This window comes from Kogia breviceps, chromosome 7, assembly GCF_026419965.1.
Source record: "Kogia breviceps isolate mKogBre1 chromosome 7, mKogBre1 haplotype 1, whole genome shotgun sequence".
Taxonomy (NCBI): domain Eukaryota; kingdom Metazoa; phylum Chordata; class Mammalia; order Artiodactyla; family Physeteridae; genus Kogia; species Kogia breviceps.
This window is the reverse complement of record NC_081316.1, coordinates 71,143,636-71,163,661: the sequence shown is the minus strand read 5'-3', so window position 1 is coordinate 71,163,661 and position 20,026 is coordinate 71,143,636. Positions and strand designations below refer to the sequence as shown.

The window sequence follows — 20,026 nt, the reverse complement described above, 5'->3', positions numbered from 1 at the left end:
TAAGGAAATCTATAGAGGAAGTAGATTAGTGATTGCTTGGGGCTGGGGGTCGGGGTGAGATGGGGGATGAGGGGATGATGGCTAGAGGGCACAGAATTTCTTTTCTGAGGTGATGAAAATATTCTCAAATTAACTGTGGTGATGGCTGCACTTACCTTAATATACTAAAAACCACTGAGTTATACACCTGAAATGGTTGAATTTTATCTCAGTAAAGCTGTTTTTAGAAAAAGAACCAAAAAACCCCCCAAAACCAATATGAAAATATTCTAAACTTAAAGGACTGTAACTCCAAATGATAAGACTTTTTATTAATCACGTATCAGACTAGCAAATATTAAAATGTTTGCTATTACCCAGTGCTGTCGAGGCGTGGAAAGCAGGCACCTTTTACTGCCAGTGGGAGTAAACTAGTGTAATTTTCTTGGAAGAAAATTTAGCAATATGTCACCAATTAAAATACATGCATGATTTGACTCAGCAATCCCACCACTAGAAAAGAACACCACAGGTGCCTTAGCAGAGGTATACCAGCATGGAATAGGAAGGATGCTCACTGCAGCACTGCTTAAGATAGCAGAGACTGCAAAAAACCTAAATATCCATCAGTGGGGGCCTGGGTGAACGACTTATGCTGCATCTGTACCGTGGAGTCCACATAGCCATTAGGAAGGATGAGGATAAGTGAGACCAGCTGAGTAGAGAACAGTGTGCTGCTTAGCAGTATCCATTTATGTTTGTAAAAAACACATATGCTAGATTTGCATTATGCTTAAACTGTTTTTTGGAATGATACATGTGAAACTGGTAACGATTTCTCACTTTATATGAATGGCTTGGTCCCTCAAGTGAGATACGAAATACAAGAGCAGATCTTTGGGTGGATAATGAATCTGGCTTTTGACTGTTGAAGTACAGTTGGGAAAAGGACTGAGTGGGACTCCATAGAGAAAAGAAGACTGGTATTATGTATTTCATATTTTCACGTACTGTTTGAACTTTTAAGTTATATACATGCATTACTCCTATTGTATAAGTTGTAAACAAAATTAAAATACGAAGGAAAAAAAGAAGATACTGCAAGCAAAAAGATGAATGCCTGATACCAACTACTGCTTAACTCTATAATCAGTACATCAAAGTCTCTTCCTTGGAACATTATGCATCTGGGGAAGTTAGTTTTGAGAAATCTCTTTGTATTACTGCACATAATTGGGTAGGTAAGTCACTAATCTTAGTCTGAAAGAAGTCACGAGAGTCCAGAGCAAGCCTACCAGATTTCCATGAAAAAGAAAGATAAAAAAGAAGTGCTGTGTATTCAATCCCAGTTGAGCCCACTTTCCTATTCAAACTAGAATTCATATTCAACAAGGACCCATGGGGCACTCAATGTGTGGCAGCCCCTTCATAGGCATACTGAAAGACAACAGGTTGGTTGGCTTTTCTGCCCTAGGCCTATTTTTGTGGGGAGAGAGGACCTATGTTTATCTTCTACACCATCTTTTGTTTTTCTGGCTTTTCAAAAGGAACAAAAGTATAAAAAATTGCTCAAACTTTTCTCAGTGCGTGTGCATCACGCACTGTTTATATCTCCTAACCTCTGTTCATCATGACCTTCCCCCCTCCTGCTGCCCCCACGAACTGAAGCTAACGTTCACAATTTCCTGGTTTTTCCCAGAACTCATACAGCAGGCTGGTTACTCAGCCCCATTATCTCTAACCCTTAAAGTGATTTAAACGTTAGATATTCCCTTAGATGTTCACATCACAATAAAGTGCAAGCAGCAGTTCTTGATCTGAATTGGAAGCATTTCATTTGGCTCCTAATTATAACTTCAGGATAGAGGCACGCTTCAGGAAAGAAAACACCAGAACAATTCCAATTTATTATTACACCTGCCGTCACATCCCTCGGCCTCCTCTTCTGGAGCCTGCTCTGTTTTTGACGTTTCAAAATACAACTCTTACATCTTAAATACTGTATTTCCACTTCATAATTTCCTATATGTGATAACATAACTGCAGTGTACACCCACGGCTGCATGCCAGCCACATGACCTGCCTGTGCTCCTTGGACACAAGAGGCTCACTCCTGTGTCACACCTGCACTATTTATTCCTTCTGCTGAGTGCTTTCTCACTGGTATATGCAGGGCTGGCTCCTCCCTGTTAGTCAGGGCTCAGCTCAGATGACCCCACCTCAGAGACATCCTCCCTGACCACCCAGCCCTTCCTCAGTCATTCTCTACCACATTGCCCTGTTTATGTATTTACATATTTATATTACCTTGTTTATTTCTAAAAATCACGATCTGAAATCATCTTCTTTAGTTGTTTATCTCCTTATAGTCTGTATCTCTCCACCTGATTATAAACTTTTTGAGAGCAGGGACTAATCTGTCTTATTTATCACTGTATGCCTTGTGCCTAAAACAGTGAAGAGTAAAGTGGTCAGTCAAAACAAACATCTGTTCACTATATAACTGAACATAATATTGCATGCATTCCTTGAGACAAAACCTGATGATGTTAAAAATTACCAGCAATTTTCAAATGCAATCTCAAAAACATGAGTTGAACACAATAAACAGTCTTTGAGGAGTTGAAGCAGTTCCTTAAGTACAAATTAACCCTTCAGAGTTGTCAGGGAAATTCTTTCCTACATCAACTCTTTAGTTAGAACCAGGTATCAATATCTATACCTACATGTCTGTCTGTCTGTCTATCTAACACCATCTGCATCTGAAGCAACCTGTCAGGCCAACTGGTTCCTGTCTTATAGCAACTTACAACCTATCAGGAAGTTTCCATCTAATGTTTCTTTCACACATAAGACATTTTACCCAAAGTGAATAAAAGAAGGTAGTAACGAATACGGGATTATATACCTGAAGTAAAATTCTTTCCACTTCAGTAAGATTTTTAGTGTTTCCATTGGGGGTAAAAATTGGAATAATTACTTGAGTAAGCTGTTCCCAAATTTCCACTGCCCTCTTCTGCAGAAATCTAACCTCCAAATCAGGTCCATCTGTTCAAAATTGCTATGGTCCTGCCAGGTCTGTAGATAAAGCCAACCCTACTAGAGTAGCCCAAGTGACTGTACCAAGGATGGGTTACCAAGCCAAAGGCAATTGTGTATGGACAGAACGTTAAGGAAGACCAACTGCTTTGAACCTGGTTTTGTAAAATTATGCCCAAGAAAAAAGCTTCAGACTGGACGGTGGTACCCTTAACCTCTGAGATTCGCCTTTTGGGGAAAGCATTGATGCTAACTGATTGAGGAGAAGGCTGTATCCTGAATGATACTGAGCTGTTGTTCTGAGACCTACTGTCCATTCTAGACCATGTTACGTCTCTTTGTATCCTTGCCCAAACCCCTTTTATGAAAAATAATCTGGGCATGTGCCTTCCTTGCACCATGAAGAATAAACCCATCCATCCACAGACCCTAAATTATAAGCCCCTGATTGTACATGAAATGGGGGAAATTATTTCTCTATAAGCTTATAAATCATCAAACAAGTCCCTGCACAAAAGAATGTCAAAAGTATGTCTGTCTTCAAATAATGATTAGAGCATATTAAAAAAATAGAAGTGTTACATATAATTCGGTGGTACAGTTAGAAAGTAACCTTAATTCCTGTTTCTTTGACGTCAAGTATCTATCTTACTCTATAAACAAACAAACAAATATCCAGCTACGATAATGGATAAGACTGGAGCATGGACCAGTCTTGTCTGAAAAACATATATAATAGTTCTTTGATAAGGTAAATCAGCAACTACAAAATATGTACTTGGTTCCACAATTCAGTTCAACCAACATGTGTGCATACCTACTATATGTACCAGGCATAGTGTTAGGTGCCAGGATGAATAAATCAGATACCACTCATAGAACTTAGACAGAGACCAAAAAAACAAATAAAATAGAGAAAAATTGGATTTGTTGAATCCAATGTGGTGAGTCCTACAAAAGCGATAGGCACCGATGCTGTAGTATTGCTGGCTGTCTCAACTTTTCCCAACAGCACGTTCCTGGAATACACATCATACAGGATTCCCCAAAGACATTGTTTTCCTTTTGGGATTGGTGCCAAATAAACTGTGCTAAATTGCATCTAATAAATTGGCAAATGGTAGGTCCAAAAGACAACCTTTCAACGATTAGTAGTGTGTTACTACAAAAGAGAAAATAGAGGATATAAAAGGAATAAAACAGTTATGGAAAATGTTACACAATGAACAAAACATTTTTATAACAGCTGTATTATCTGGTCTCTTCAGAAAAATATTTTGAGGCAATGCTTTTTTTCCCTCAGAATAAATTTCCCTGTGCTAGAAGGGGTATTTGAAATCATCTCACTGACTCTGAAGCTGTTCTCAAAGTACTGAATTGATCTTTAATGATCATTCAGCACAAAAAATAACTTAGTATGATTAGATTGTCATAATTAATCTAAATATAATTGTTAAAAACAAGTAAATTAAATAAAGGTACACAGAATAAAAACTTTTTGGGTAAACTTTTAAAATAGTTTCCCCAAATCTTTTGGTAATCTGGAACCTTAAAGTTTTGCTATGTTCAGTTAAGTTAAATTCATTGAATACGTGAATCATTTCCAAATAAGATGAAACACTGAAACACTAAATACTGAACATAGGTTTATCCACTTTGGGCTTTCTTTTATAGAGTTACTAAAGATATTTAGTTCTCTTAGTAAACACGTTTTGTGCCATGCTAAAAAACTGTACTATGAGAAAGCATATGTTTCTAGAAATTGTGAAATGTATTCATAAACTGACCAATCTAAAGAATGCTGGCCTAACAGTTCACAGTTCTTTTTCTTACTTTCACTAGAAATTAAGGTTACTTAGTGTTAAGAATTTTAATGCTTCAACATGATTAAAGCTACTAGAAATAATAAAGGAAACGTCTCCATATGCAAGAAAACTAGGAGGTGTGTTTTTGGTAAACGAAAGTATGAGAGATGTGTTTTTGTTGGGAGAAAAGAAAGTAATTTGTCCTAAAGTGAGGCTTGTTATTTCAGAAAGGGTAAGAGGAAAAAACACAGAACAAAATCTGAAGGGATATTTAAAAGTTGTAGAGGTTTGTGGAAAGAGAATCTTGGGAAAGTTTTATGTGTGATCAAGCTGGATAAGATTGAACAAATTTGTTCTAAGTGTTTAAAAAAATAACCTTTAATATCAATAGTGTACTTATGTAAAACTGGAACTTAATTTTCTTTCCTCTACTAAAGGAACAAAGTTTGCTTGGATTATTGATCTGCTCCTGATAAGATTCTGTGAAAGGTTTATTCTTATCTTTTAAGTAACCTGCCTAGAAAGCAAAGATTTTGTGTTTTATCAAAATTATTTCCTGTGCTTCATGTTATCTTAATCAGGCCTTTGATTGCTTGGGAAAACAGTCTTCTCAATTTTAAGAGAACTAAGTTTTGCTCAGAACTATGTAAACTTTTTAGATAATAAAGTATTGCTTTATAATAATCTGTGATTTCATTTAGTCAAGTGTCCAAAACCTTTTGATAATTTTGACAAACTTCCCAAAAATCAAATTCTAAATAATGTCTTTTTTTTTTTTTTTTTTTTTTTTTTTTTTTTTTTTTTGTGGTACGCGGGCCTCTCACTGTTGTGGCCTCTCCCGTTGCGGAGCACAGGCTCCGGACGCACAGGCCCAGCGGCCAAGGCTCACGGGCCCAGCCTCTCCGCGGCACGTGGGATCCTCCCGGACCGGGGCACGAACCCGCATCCCCCGCATCGGCAGGCGGACTCCCAACCACTGCGCCACCAGGGAAGCCCTAAATAATGTCTTTTTGACCTGAAAGTAACCCTGGGCATTACCAGAGCTCCTACAACATCTCAAAAGATTTGTTCTCTCTCTTTACAAAGAGATATTAAACTAATTAGGCTTATTTGGTATGTTAAATTACATGGGAAGCATTGTCAAATAAACAATAATAAACCTTTTTAAGTTATATTGCATGGGTGAATGTTATTAACATAAATGTTCTAGAAATTGTATAAAATTCTGATATGTCCTGGTATGATGTTATCAGTCATAATTCTAGTTAGCATCCTAAAATGTGTGTCACAAAAATAACCATACTTTAGTAGAGCGATCTTTTCATAGTACACTCCTGGGAGATGAAGGCCTCAAATACCACACACCACAGCCTAGAGATTTCATCTACTGGAAAATACATCTCTAGAAAGACTCCTTTCAACACCACTAGAAAGGCCTCTATCAGGTACTGTTAACCAACCCTTGTGTTGCCAAACTTCAAAAAAATACACTGCTGGATTTAACACATCACATCTCAAGAAAGCATCAAACACTGACTGGACTGGTACACCAACTGGTGACCTGAAAATAAAGATTTACAGGAATTGAAGCAAATGACACCTGAAGGAGACAGCTCTTCCAAGATGACTGAACCAGGCCTGTACAGGTATCCACCTTTTTCTACCCTTCTTTTTTGAAAAGACAATTCTCTTATCTGCATTTCACAATCTATTGCAAAAGGGGAAACCTCTCTGACTGCTGGATCTGTCACTGGATACTCCAATCTGTTCATGATGTTGGAGAGCCATCATTTTTACCTGTAACTAATTTCTCATTAGTCCCAAATGCCACTGTCAATTATACCTACAAGCCTATAGGTGTCACCTATTTGGTTAGGCTGTTACATGCAGGTGTTCCAATGCCTTGTTTCAATCTTTCTCCAACCATAACAATACTAGTTCAATAAAAAACCTCCACCAATTGTACAACCTTAACTCTCCCACACCCTTTTCCTTATTAAAATACCATCTGTTTTCCTACACCCAAGGGAAATACAAGCAGGCAAACTTCTCTTTACAAGGCTTTTAGAAAAGACCCCTTTAGGCTGCGATAGTACCTTACAGAATGTCATCCCAATTCCTCTGACCCTTGGCTTGAAAAGGTCAATCAGAAGATTCTAGCTAATGAAGAACAAGATCTTAGATGGAGTTCTCTGCTTCACCTGGTTTTATTTTTTTCTGCAGTGGATGACATTTCTCATGGGTATATGAATGTTTAGATAGATGGTGAACTGCAGGCCAATGTTTATTGGGACATTTAACTGTCAACATTTGTAACAAATCAGAAGCCTCCCATTGGTTCTCCCCATTAAACCTCCATGGCTGCCTTAAACAGGAACTTCCAGGAAGCACACGACTCTGGGTTTGCCTCCATAGGGAGAGCCCTTCTCCCATGGGTTGGGGTAAGAACCAGGGAATGCATAATGAAAAGTCTCTCCCTAACATTAGGAGAGCTAGCCAACTCCACAGCCAAGGCAGTAGCTGCCTAACAATAATCACATGACTCATTTGCTAAGGTAGTTTTGGACAATCATATAGCCTTTGTTTATCTACTTGCTGAACAAGGAGGCATTTGTGTAATAGCAAATACCCCCTGTCACATATGGATTAATCCTCTGGGAAGCCAGAAATTCAACTGTACAAGATGAGGGAGCAAGTGTACTGGTTACAAGGAATTTCACCTGACTCTCTCCATGGTCCTTTGATTTGTTCAGCTGGCAACCTTCGGTTCTAGGGTTATGGTTTAGAATCATCAAACAACTTGGATTTGTCCTGTTACTTTTTTTTTTTTTTTTTTTTTGGCGGTACGCAGACCTCTCACTGCTGTGGCCTCTCCGGTTGCGGAGCACAGGCTTCGGATGCGCAGGCTCAGCGGCCATGGCTCACGGGCCCAGCTGCTCCGCGGCATGTGGGATCTTCCCAGACCGGGGCACGAACCCATGTTCCCTGCATGAGCAGGTGGATTCTCAACCACTGCGCCACCAGGGAAGCCATGTCCTGTTACTTTTAATTGTCTTGCATAATTATTTTTCAACTTTGTACTGGTTGCCTGTCAAATCTCTGCAGAGGTTTTGCATCAAATAGAGAAAATGCTAACTCAATACTCTGAGATGATCTCCAAATGCTATGACCTTGATAAGATATAAACTTTAGATGAGAAGTGTCTGAGAGTTCTCCCTCCTACCTTTCCCTGTTACTCAAATGTAGCTTCAACAGTTTCCAATTTGTGCATTTTCCCTCCAACTTGGGATATGACAACCAGGAAAGGACCTTCCTCAAACCAAGGAACACAATCACCAAAACCTGACTCTTGATCAGTGATGCTTCTGAGGAAAGATCTTGATCAACAGGGGGGAAATGTGAAAATAAATAAAGGAACTCTCATTTAAAAATGGAGTTGAGAAGCCCTGAAGGGAAAGCTCTCATACACTACCTCTCACTGCCAGTTGCAGACCCAGCAGGAAGAAGCTTACTTTACATGCTGCAGAAGAAGGAAGAAAGATTTTCTCCTTGCCCAGCAACAACCCAGCCCATGAGAAACCACCACATTCAGCCAATGAGAAGCTGCTATCACCCTGCACTCCTGCTCTCCTCCAACGAACTTCTGTTTGAAGCAGGCCCTCCCAACTTCCTCCCTTCCTCTATAAAAGCATGCTTCTCTCCTTTGTTCTCCAGACTTGCCTATGATTCACCATATTTTGCTTGTCCTGAATTACAATTAGTCTGCTGTTCCCAAATGAACTCATTTTGCTGGTAAAATAACTAGCTATTTAGTTTTTAAGGTTGACACACCATACACAAAAATAAATTCAAAATGGTAAAAACTTGAACAAAAGACCTGAAACCATAAAACTCCTAGAACAAAACATAGGTGGTAAGCTCCTTGACAGTGACGTTGGCATGGTAATGACTTTTTTATATCTGACACCAAAAGCAAAAGCACCAAAAGCAAAAATAAAGAAGTGGGACTGCATCAAACTAAAAAGCTTCTGCATAGCAAAGGAAACCATCAGCAAAATGAAAAGGGAACCTATTGAATGGGAGGAAATATTTGCAAATGATATTTCCAATAAGGGGTTAATGTCCAAAATATATAAAGAGCTTATACAACTCAGCGTCAAAAAACAATCAAGTTAAAAATGGGCAGAAGATCTAAATAAACATTTTCTCAAGGAAGACATAAAGATGGCCTACAGGTACATGGAAAGATACTCTACTTCATTAATCATCAGGGAAATGCAAATCAAAACCATAATGAGATATTACATCATACCTGTTAGAATGGCTAGTATCAAAAAGATGAGAAATAACTACTGTTGTGAAGGATATGGACAAAAGGGAACCCTTATGCACTGTTGGTGGCAACATAAATTGATGCAACCACTATGAAAAACAGTATGGAGATTCCTCAAAAAATTAAAAATAGAACTATCATATGATTCCATTACCACTTCTCGGTATTTATCTGATGTAAACAGAAACACTAACTCAAAAAGATATGCAAACCCCCATGTTCATTTTGCATTACTTACAATAGCCAAGATATGAAACAATCTAAGTGTCTATCGATAGGTGAATGGATAAAGAAATTGTGGCATATATACACAATGGACTATTATTCAGCCATATAAAAGAAGGAAATCTTGCAAGAAGGAAATCTTGCCATTTGTGACAAATATAGATGGCCTGTGAGGGCATTATGCTAAGTGAAATAAGTCAGACAGAGGAAGACAAACACTGTATAATATCGCTTATACGTGGAATTCAAAAAATAAACAAAACAAGCTCATAGATACAGAGAACAAATCAGTGGCTGCTAGAGGCTGAGGATGGGGGCATGAGAATAAAGGGTGAACTGTGCTTTATTTTTAGTCTGTTTAAATAACTTGAATTTTTAAAAATGAAAAAAAAAAGGCCAATAGGAAAAGACACTGAACAACTGAATAAAGTATTTAAAAACAAAAAACCACTCCCACAACTGCCCGATAATAATCACAAGGACATTTAGGGTAATCTATCTAGTCATTTTTTTCCAATTGAAAATTTTTCTGTAGAATTACTGTAACTAGAATAAAAGTATATTCTGACTATGTACAGCAGAAATAATAAAAAGCAAGCCCAGAGGCAACTGAAAATATGAACTACATGGAGCATTAGGAAACCCACAACAATAAAAATCCATGACAAATACAAGAAGAGGATTTTTACACTTGTCAACATATATGTACCTAAAATAGGAGCACCCAAATACATGAAACAAATACTAACAGACATAATGGGAGAAAGAGATGGAAATACAATAATAGTAGGAAATTTTAACACCTTACTCACATCAATGGACAGATCTTCTAGACAGAAAATCAATAAGGCAACAAAGATCCAAATGATACAATAAAATGGTTAGACTTAAATTGATATTTTCAGGACATTACATCCAAAAGAAACAGAATACACATTGTTTTTAAGTGCACATGGAACAGTCTCTAGGACTGACCACACACTAGGGCACAGAACAAACCTCAACAAATTTTAAGAGTATAGGAATTATTTTAAGCATCTTCTCTGACCACAACAACATGAAACTAGAAATCAACCACAAGAAAAGATATAGGAAAAAAAACCCGATTACATGGAAACTAAACAAAATGCTACTAAGAAACCAATGGGTCAATGTGGAAATCAAAAAGGAAATTTAAAAATACCTTAAGACAAGTGACAATGAAAACACAACCATACAGAATCTATGGGATGCAGCAAAAGCAGTTCTTAAGAGGAAAGTTCACAGCGATACAGGCCTTCCTCAAGAAACAAGAAAAAAATCTCAAAAACTAACCTAACCTATCACCTAAAAGAATCAAAAAAAGGAAGAACAAACAAAACCTAAAGTCAGCAGAAGGAAGGAAATAATAAAGCTCAGAGAGGAAATAAATAAAATTGAGATTAAAAAAAAAGAAAAAAATCAATAAAACCAAGACCGAGAAGAAAACACAGAACCCAAATAAAATAAGAAATGAAAAAGGATAAATACCAACTGATACCACAGACATGCAACAAACCATAAGAAAATACTATGAACAATTATATGACAACAAATTTGACAAACTAGAAGAAACGGACAACTTTCTAGAAGCATACAGCCCACGAAAAATGAATCAAAAAGAAATAGATAATTTGAACAGAGTGACTACTAGAAGTGAAATAGAACCTGTAATAAAAAAAAGAACTCCCTACAAACAAAAGTCCAGGACCAGATGGCTTCACAGGTGAATTCTACCAAACATACACAGAAAAAATTTTACTGATCCTTCTCAAACTCTTCCAAAAGACTGTTGAGGCAACACTCCCAAAGACATTCTATGAAGCCAGCATCACACTGATACTAAAACCAGACAAAGATACCACCAAAAAAGAAAAGTACAGGCCAATATCTTTGATGAATGTAGATGCACAAGTTCTCAACAAAATACTAGCAAACCGAATCCAACAACACATAAAAAAGATCATATACTATGACCAAGGGGGATTCATCCTAGGTTCAAAAGGAAGGTTCAACACATGCAAATCTATCAATGTTATACACCACATCAACAAAAGAAGAGACAAAAACCACATGATAATCTCAATAGACACAGAAAATGCATGTGACAAAATTCAACATTCATTCATGATAAAAACTCTACCAAAATGGGTATAGAGGGAACATATCTCAATACAATAAAAGCCATTTATGACAAACCCACAGCCAATATAATACTTAATGGTGAAAAGCTGAAAGCCCCGCTCAATTCTGGAACAAGATAAGGATGCCCACTCTCACCACTTCTATTCAAAATAGTACTAAAAGTTCTAGCCACAGCAATCAGACAAGAAATAAAAGGTATCCAAATTGGAAGGGAACAGGTAAAACTGTCACTATATACAGATGACATGATACTATATATAGAAAACCCTGATGACACCACACAAAAACTATTGGAACTGATAAATAAATTCAGCAAGGTAGTAGGATACAAGATTAACATATAGAAATCACTTTCATTTCTTTACACTAACAATGAAATAGCAGAAAGGGAATGTAAAAAAAAATTACTTTTTAAAATCAAACCAAAAAAACACAAAACTTAGGAATAAACCTGATGAAGGAGATGAAAGACTTATATGCTGAGAACTATAAAACATTAATAAAGGAAATTAAAGATGATTCAAAGAAATGGAAAGATATCCCATGCTCTACTACCCAAAGCAATCTACAGATTTAATGTGATCCCTATCAAATTACCCATGACATTTTTCACAGAACTAGAATAAATAATCCTAAAATTTATATAGAACATAAAAGACCCAGAATTGCCAAAGCAATCCTGAGGATAAAGAACAAAGCAGGAGGCACAACCCTCCCAGACAACACTACAAGGCTACAGTAATCAAAACAGCATGGTATTGACACAAAAACAGACATAGGGATCAATGGAACAAAATAGAGAGCCCAGAAATAAATCCACACCCCTACAGTCAATTAATCTTCAACAAAGGAGGCAAGGATATAAGATGGGAAAAAGTCTTTTCAGCAAGTGTTGCTGGGAAAGTTGGACAGCTGCATGTGAATCAATGAAGTTAAAACACACCCTCACACCATGCACAAAAGTAAACTCAAAATGGCTTAAAGACTTAGATATAAGACATGACACCATAAAACTCCTAGAAGAGATCATAGGCAAAACATTTCTGACATAAATCATACCAATGTTTTCTTAGGTCAGTCTCCCAAGGCAATAGAAATAAAAACAAAAATAAACAAATGGGACCAAATCAAATTTACAAGCTTTTTCGCTGCAAAGGAAATCATTAAAAAATGAAAAAACAGGAAGAAAATACAGAACGGGAGGAAATATTTGCAAAAGATGTGACCGACAAGGGCTTAATTTCCAAAATATACAAACAGCTCAAAAAACCCAACAACAAAAAAGAAGACAACCCAATCGAAGACCTAAAGAGGCATTTCTCCAAAGAAGACATACAGATGGCCAATAGCACATGAAAAGATGCTCAACATCTCTAATTATTAGAAAAATGCAAATCAAAACTACAATGAGGTACCACCTCACACCAGTCAGAATGGCCATCATTAAACAGTCTACAAATAAATGCTGGAGAGGGTGTGGAGAAAAGGGAACCCTCCTACACTGTTGGTAGGAATGTAAGTTGGTACAGCCACTATGGAAAACAGTATGGAGGTTCCTCAGAAAACTAAAAATAGAATTACTATGTGATCCAGCAATCCCACTCCTGGGCATATATCTGGACAAAAGTATAATTCAAAAAGACACATGCATCCCTATGTTCATAGTAGCACTATTCACAATAGCCAAGACATGGAAACAACCTAAATGTCCATCGACAGATGAATGGATAAAGAAGATGTGGTATATATACACAATAAAACACTACTCAGCCATAAAAAAGATTGAAATAATGCCATTTGCAGCAACAAGGATGCAACTAGACATTATCACACTAAGTTTAGTAAGTCAGAAAGAAAGTCATTTGATGTCACTTATATGTGGAATCTAAAATATGGCACAAATAAACCTATCTATGAAACAGAAGCAGACTCACGGACATACGGAACAGACTTGTGGTTGCCAAGGGGGTGGGGGGGTGGGGAAGGGATGGACTGGGAGTTTGGGCTTAGTAGATGCAAACTATTACATACAGAATGGATAAGCAACAAGGCCCTAATATATAGCACAGGGAACTATATTCAATATTCTAGAATAAACCATAATAGAAAAGAATATAAAAAAGAATGTATATATATATATATGTATAACTGAATCACTTTGCTGTACAGCAGAAATTCACAGAACACTGTAAATCAACTATATTTCACTAAAAAAATTAATTAAAAAAAACTCCATGGCATTGCACAACAATGTGAATGTACTTAATGCCACTGGGCTGTACACTTAAAAATGGCTAACATTGTGAATTTTATGTTATGTGTATTTTTCTACAATGAAATAAAACAAAAAACAAACAAAAACTCCAAGAAGTAAGGGCTTGGTCCATTTTGTAATGTGTCCTTACATTACAGGCACTCAATAAATATGTGTTGAATAAAAGTAGAGAAAATGGGTCCAATGATAGGATTTGCATACCTTTTTCTAGTTTCTACCTCTGTCAACTCTTAATAACAAGGACAGTAAGAAGATAAACTAAATATTGCTTACAAGAAACATGCCTTGGGCTTCCGTGGTGGCACAGTGGTTGAGTCCGCCTGCCGATGCAGGGGACACGGGTTTGTGACCCGGTCCGGGAAGATCCCACATGCCACGGAGCGGCTGGGCCTGTGAGCCATGGCCGCTGAGCCTGCGCGTCCGGAGCCTGTGCTCCACAACGGGAGAGGCCACAGCAGGGAGAGGCCCGCGTACCGAAGAAAAAAAAAAAAAAAAAAAAAAGAAAAGAAAAGAAAAGAAACATGCCTTGATGGTTTACTATTTATAACATCAGCCTGGTTCCTATCTTTCCATGATAATGAACTCAGAAAATCAAGAAAGAAATCCATTTGTCCCAAACTAAAAGCATAAGAAAAGTGCTTGAGCATCTTTTTGGGACTTCCCTGGACGTCCAGTGGTTAAGAATCTGCCTTTCAATGCAGGGAACGCGGGTTTGATCCCTGGCTGGGGAACTAAGATCCCACATGCTGTGGGGCAACCTGTATGCTGCAACTAGAGAGGAGCCCACGAGGTGCAAAGACCCAGTGCAGCCAAAAAATAAAAAATTAAAATTAAAAAAAGGGACCTCATCTATTGTTTCAATAGGGAAGCAAGAGGGTGGGTTGAAATCTAACTGATGGGTGAAATATAAGTAGGGTCTCCCTGGAGTCCACCAAGGCAAATTAAGGCTACTGTGGCTGACCAGCTTAGCGTGACTTGTTCTACCGGCAAGATCAGCAGACTTACATATTCATAGTTCATATCTATAGGCAGAGTGCAAAATGTCATACCTAAAAATGTGCTTCAGAACTCAGTAATAAATTCCAGTATACTTTTAGTTTTAGAATTTATTCACATCTTTGCTAAACTGAGAAAGACTATTAATCCAGTGAACTATCATTTACTGATGCCTACTAAAGGCAGCCCTTGATGGTAGGCTTTAGGGATTCATGAATGAACAAATCACGGTTAAGACAGGTCAGTGTACCAGCTTACATGTACTTGACTAGCTGATATTACTTTATGTATCCTAGACAGATAATCCATTTCCTGACCTTTTTAAACTCACCTACTGGGTTATCATTGGAGTCTTCCACAGACATAGGATTCTTCTTACCTGGAGATCCTATAAAAACAAAGAAATATACTGTGATGAAAGGACATTTAATATTTAACTAAACACTGGCAATATGTTTCTTTCTGTCTCTGGGGTGGTGGTGGTGTGGGGGAAGGGTAGATTATTCCACAGGAAGTTCTACTTTTGCCACTGTTGCTATGAAATATACCTTGAAACTGTCAGTAAATCTGGGACTGTATTATTGGATTTTTCAAGACAGAAAACATATGGCTAATGTAACACTTATATAGTACTTACTATGTGCCAGCCAATGATACAATAGTTTGCCAAAGTTCATTCACCTACATGAGGACACAGTGGTTGGTGAGGAATTTTTGCTACTGACAACTCTGCTGTTCTGAGTAGAGTAGGACCATCCTGGGAGGGGCCCTTACTATTAATGGGTGCCCCTAGGTCTTGTACCACCAACATGCCTAACTTCATACAATGGAGAGAAGATGAAGTGGGTTAGGATTTTCATTTAAAATTGTAAGCCTTCTCAGTATAATTCTTTGAATTTTTAGCTAGTACCTTAAATTTTGGAAAAAGTTTGGAAGAATTTTATGCCCTAGTTAAGCAACTTTTCAGAGTGGGTTATTCATCTTTGGTCTTTGTATAATGGAAGATTAACACATATACTACATGGGAGGCAAGTAAGTTTATTATTGTTACTTTTCACAAAGATTGGTTTCCCCTACCCAAAAAACCTTCAAAGTACAAAGAAAGTAAGCAATGACAACTTTGAAGGAGCTATCTTTACTGTGCATTTCTTCCTCTTGCTGGAACCATAATCCATTTATCACAAAAGGGTATAGTGTGAAGATTAAACTTGAAAAACATCAAGGTCAGTAGACTATCCAGATGTATTTAGCAGCAGGTAGCAAATAATTGCCAACATTATTAAGGGCTTACTACATGCCAGGCCTCATGGGGAGCATGTAATTTGCATTAGCTCATCTAACCCTCACAATTCTGTGACAGGAACACTGTTGTGCAGTGACAGAGCTGAGACCCAACGGAGGCCACCCAGCTAGTAAGTGGCAGAGTCTGGATTTGGACCAGGCTGTTTGATTCCAAAGCCTGTACTTGTGAATGCCAAAATGGAACCGTTGATTTTCTGCTATAAACCTGCTTCTGCCCCAGTGTTCCCAGTTGTTGCATTACCAGTTGTTCAATCTTAAAACCAAGAGGTCATCTTTTGATTCTTCCTTCTTCCTCACTCCACCACGCAATCCATTAGCAAATGATTTCAGTTCTACCCCCCAAACAGATCTAGACTCTATCTACTTATCTCCATTACCACGTGCCTTCATCTTTTGCCTAAACTGCTGCAAGAGCCTCCTGTTTTTGTCTCCCTGCTGTTGTCACTCTTATGAGGGATGACTTCCTGGCAACGCTTTTTTTTTTTTTGCTTGAGAAAGAAGGCAGAAGCAGCATTCTTTCTAAGCTCTTTAGGACCTTTTCTCCTCTTTTCAAAAAATACTTATGAAGTACCTACTATGGGCAGATAAAGAATGTCATGGACAATCTAAGTGCAAGGAGGCTGATGCTTTACCTGACAAAATGACCAAGTATTAAAATAGAATATTGCTCTAAATAGAAGAAAAGAAAGTTAAGTTCATGAAGTGGCACAGGCTTATTAAAGATTAATTTCATATCCTAATTGGCTACCCATTATGGTGGCTTTTGAAGCCTGGGAATCACTTTAGAAAGTCCCAGTTATTTGGATTCCCCCTGCAGGCTAAGAACACTTTAACTAGGCCTTGCCTGTAGTTTGATAGATGTAATCTAGAGAGTCGGAAATGGCCATCTCTTAGCAACCTATTTGAACTCTTGAATGCAGCATTTCTGAAGCCACCTTAATCTTTGGACTTTTCCATTGAAGGGTCAATAAAGTCCTTCCTTTCCCCTAAGGCTGTTTAAGGTGGGTTTCTGTCTCTTGCCACCAAGAGTCCTGATTAATAGCCTCCCCCACCCTTATGTCTTTCATTGCACTACCACAATCTATCCTGTTTGCTGGCTTGCTAACTTGTTCATAGTATCCCTCCTCCTTCAACTGAAGATATTTATGAAACTATGCAGCAGACTGTGAAGGATATTTTAAAAGAAGAATTTCAATAATGTTTTTATCTTCTCCCACAATATTCTGGGCAATGACAGTATTGTGGATAAAAATATTATCTACTTGAAGAGCCAATGTCACCTACTGTAGCTTAGTGGCAAAATGGTTAATTGAGAGATTGGATTCTGGCCTCTGAAATCAAACATGTATTAGTTGTTTCACTTTGAATAAATTAGGTAACTTCTAAGCCTCAGTTTCCTCATTTATAAAATGGGGATAATACTGTGAGGATCCAATGGGATGAAGTATGGACCTCAATTAGCATAGTATGAGGAGCACAGGAAAAGTGTCTAGTAAAAATTAGCTATATAAGCTCTTGTATGACAAAAATCACTGTACTTCATAATGACACTTTGTACAGATTACACACTTCATATAAAGACTAGGACAACGTTTACTTGCTCTTTTGAGGCATCCTCTATAGAACCTTCCTTTACTCTAGTTTCAAAGTGACCTTATAGTCTGCAGAAATGGATTCTAGCTCACATTGGTTATACTAGTTCATGAAATCAAGGCTTTCATATAGTAGAGTTTTCCAAATAGCATTAACGTCTAGTGCGACATCAAGTTACAGTCAAACAGTGAGTATTAAAACAGGGCAAAAAAAATCTGTTAGGGCAAAAGAAAAGCAAGCACACTCAGTTTCTCTACTTAGTAATTCTTTAAAGAAACAATAAGCAGGTATACTTTCACAAAGTAACAAATAAAAAAATGGAGACTAACTCACATAAATATTGGCATAAAATTAGCAGCAAAATATACTGTTTAATTCCAGATAGTTCACTTTTACAATAAAATACCTCATAATATTGAAAATATGACAGACATGATTTTACTGATCATTCTTTCCTGAAATGATCTCAAAATTAGCTCTACAAAGCCAATTTGTCACATGTGCAATTCAGCAAACAAAAAAATTCAGCAAAACAAACGAAAACTGTTACTGTCTAAGTCACCCAGATTATTCTAGCAAAAGCAGGTGTTGTGCCTGAACCGTCTGGCTTTGCAAACTGCTGGATAAAACTAATGTAATATACAGTGGATAGAATTTAAAACCAGGAAAAACTTGGGTCATTGAAACTAACTTATTCTAGTTTACTGACCATTAATCAGTAACCTGACCTCTGTAAGAGTTGACAAAGAGAAAACAGAATTTACACAGCAAATCAGTTTTCACGACTTTAACCAAAAAGTCCCCAAAAAGCCAATGGCCTAAAGGGACACCTCCACTTCCCCCAGAAGAGAAATGTCAAAATCATTTTTTTATGATTTTACTGACGACGTCGTGGACTCCTAACAATAGTGCAGCTGTGATCTTAAGGCTGCACAGCTGATACGCGCCTCGGCCGAGGCCGGCCGGTGTTTACGGTACACGAGGGGCTGGTAGCGCCCATCCACAGAAGCACAAGCATCACCTGCGCCCGGGAGAGCTGTCCGCACGCCCCAAAAGCTCCCAACCAGCTACACTAGCCCCAAAGCGTCTGGGGTCCTTAAGACTATAAATAATTGGTTTGATATTACACAATTAGGCGATGAAACGCCGGAAAACGCCTAAAAGGTTCCGCAACTAACTGGTAGACATGTTTGTTCAGGAATCGGTAGACATATTTTTCAATCCATCTAATCGTTTACAAAAGGAAGGCTTAGATAATCTCTAACCTCCCAGGAAAACATTAACTTCGGGAAAAGACTGAAACAACTAAGTTGAACCCCTGCTGAAGGCCCATCCTTCGGTAACTCAACAGGTTATACGAACTCCTCCAGGCCTGCGTCCGCTGCTTGTAGAAAAACTGAGGGGAAGGACCGGACCATTTCTTAAGCAGGCGGCCTTGGGGCAGGTGGGGGGCTGGCCCAAGTCTCAGTTTTCCCGCTGATGGAGCCATCAGGTCACCTCCAGGTCTGCCCCGTGCGTTCGGCCTAAGACTTGCAGAACTTTCTGCACAACCAGATCCAACTTGGAAACTCCCGATGGGCAGCGCGACTCCTCCCGGAGCCGGGGCTGGCGACCCCCGCAGCCACTTACCCTCCGGGTCTGTGCTGTCGGCGATGATCTTCAGCAGCGCTACCCCCACCACGACCCCCAGGGCCAGCACAGCCAAGATACCTCGCGAGCCAAGTCCCATTGTTCCGAGGCAGGACGCGGAGGCCTCGTGGGTTCCCGAGGAGGTGGCGGCTGCGCTAGTTAGAGCTGTGCCTTGGCGCACCCGAGCCCGCCCCGTGTCCCCTTCCGCCGCGCACGCCTCGCCTCCCACCGCCTGCCCCCCGCCCCAAAGACCAAATAGGGCGCGGGAGCCTGGCCTGGAGAGGGCGTCGCGTGCCTGCCCAGGCTGCGGGACGAGGCGGGGCTGAGGCGGCGGGGCGGGGCGGGGCCGACACGCGGGGGCGGGGTTTGCGATTCGAAGCACCCGGACCCTCCTGGCTGCTTCCCCGTCTGACGCGCGCATGCGAGCCCCGGCAGGCTGGAGCAGTTTTCTTTTTTTTCGGAAAGGGCAGTTTTGTTTTTTTGGATAGAAGCGAGCACCTCTGCCTCTCCCGATACCCAGTACACCGGGCTTTGCTGGGCCCGGAAGGAAGTCTTTGAAGAGTAGTTTTCAGGTGAGGCACGGAGGCTGCGTGCGGCTCTGAGTGAGAGGGAGAAGTCGCAGGCGAGGACAGCATAAAGGGAGGTACAGGAAAGAGGGTTCTTTTCCTCCGAGTGACCCAGCCTAAG

At 39.1% G+C, this 20,026-nt stretch overlaps 1 protein-coding gene across 1 annotated transcript in view; it reads right to left on the bottom strand.

Annotated features, from left to right (window-relative positions):
• TMEM123 (transmembrane protein 123) overlaps positions 1 to 19,684 on the bottom strand; it is a 75,493-nt gene extending 55,809 nt beyond the window's left edge. Inside the window, exons 1-2 of the mRNA XM_059069915.2 lie at positions 19,340 to 19,684; positions 15,147 to 15,203 (exon numbers count right to left, since the gene is read on the bottom strand). Coding sequence (XP_058925898.1) covers positions 15,147 to 15,203; positions 19,340 to 19,439 — 157 coding nt within the window. The 5' untranslated portion in view covers positions 19,440 to 19,684. The remainder of the gene's footprint in view (positions 1 to 15,146; positions 15,204 to 19,339) is intronic.
• Positions 19,685 to 20,026: the final 342 nt, after the last annotated feature.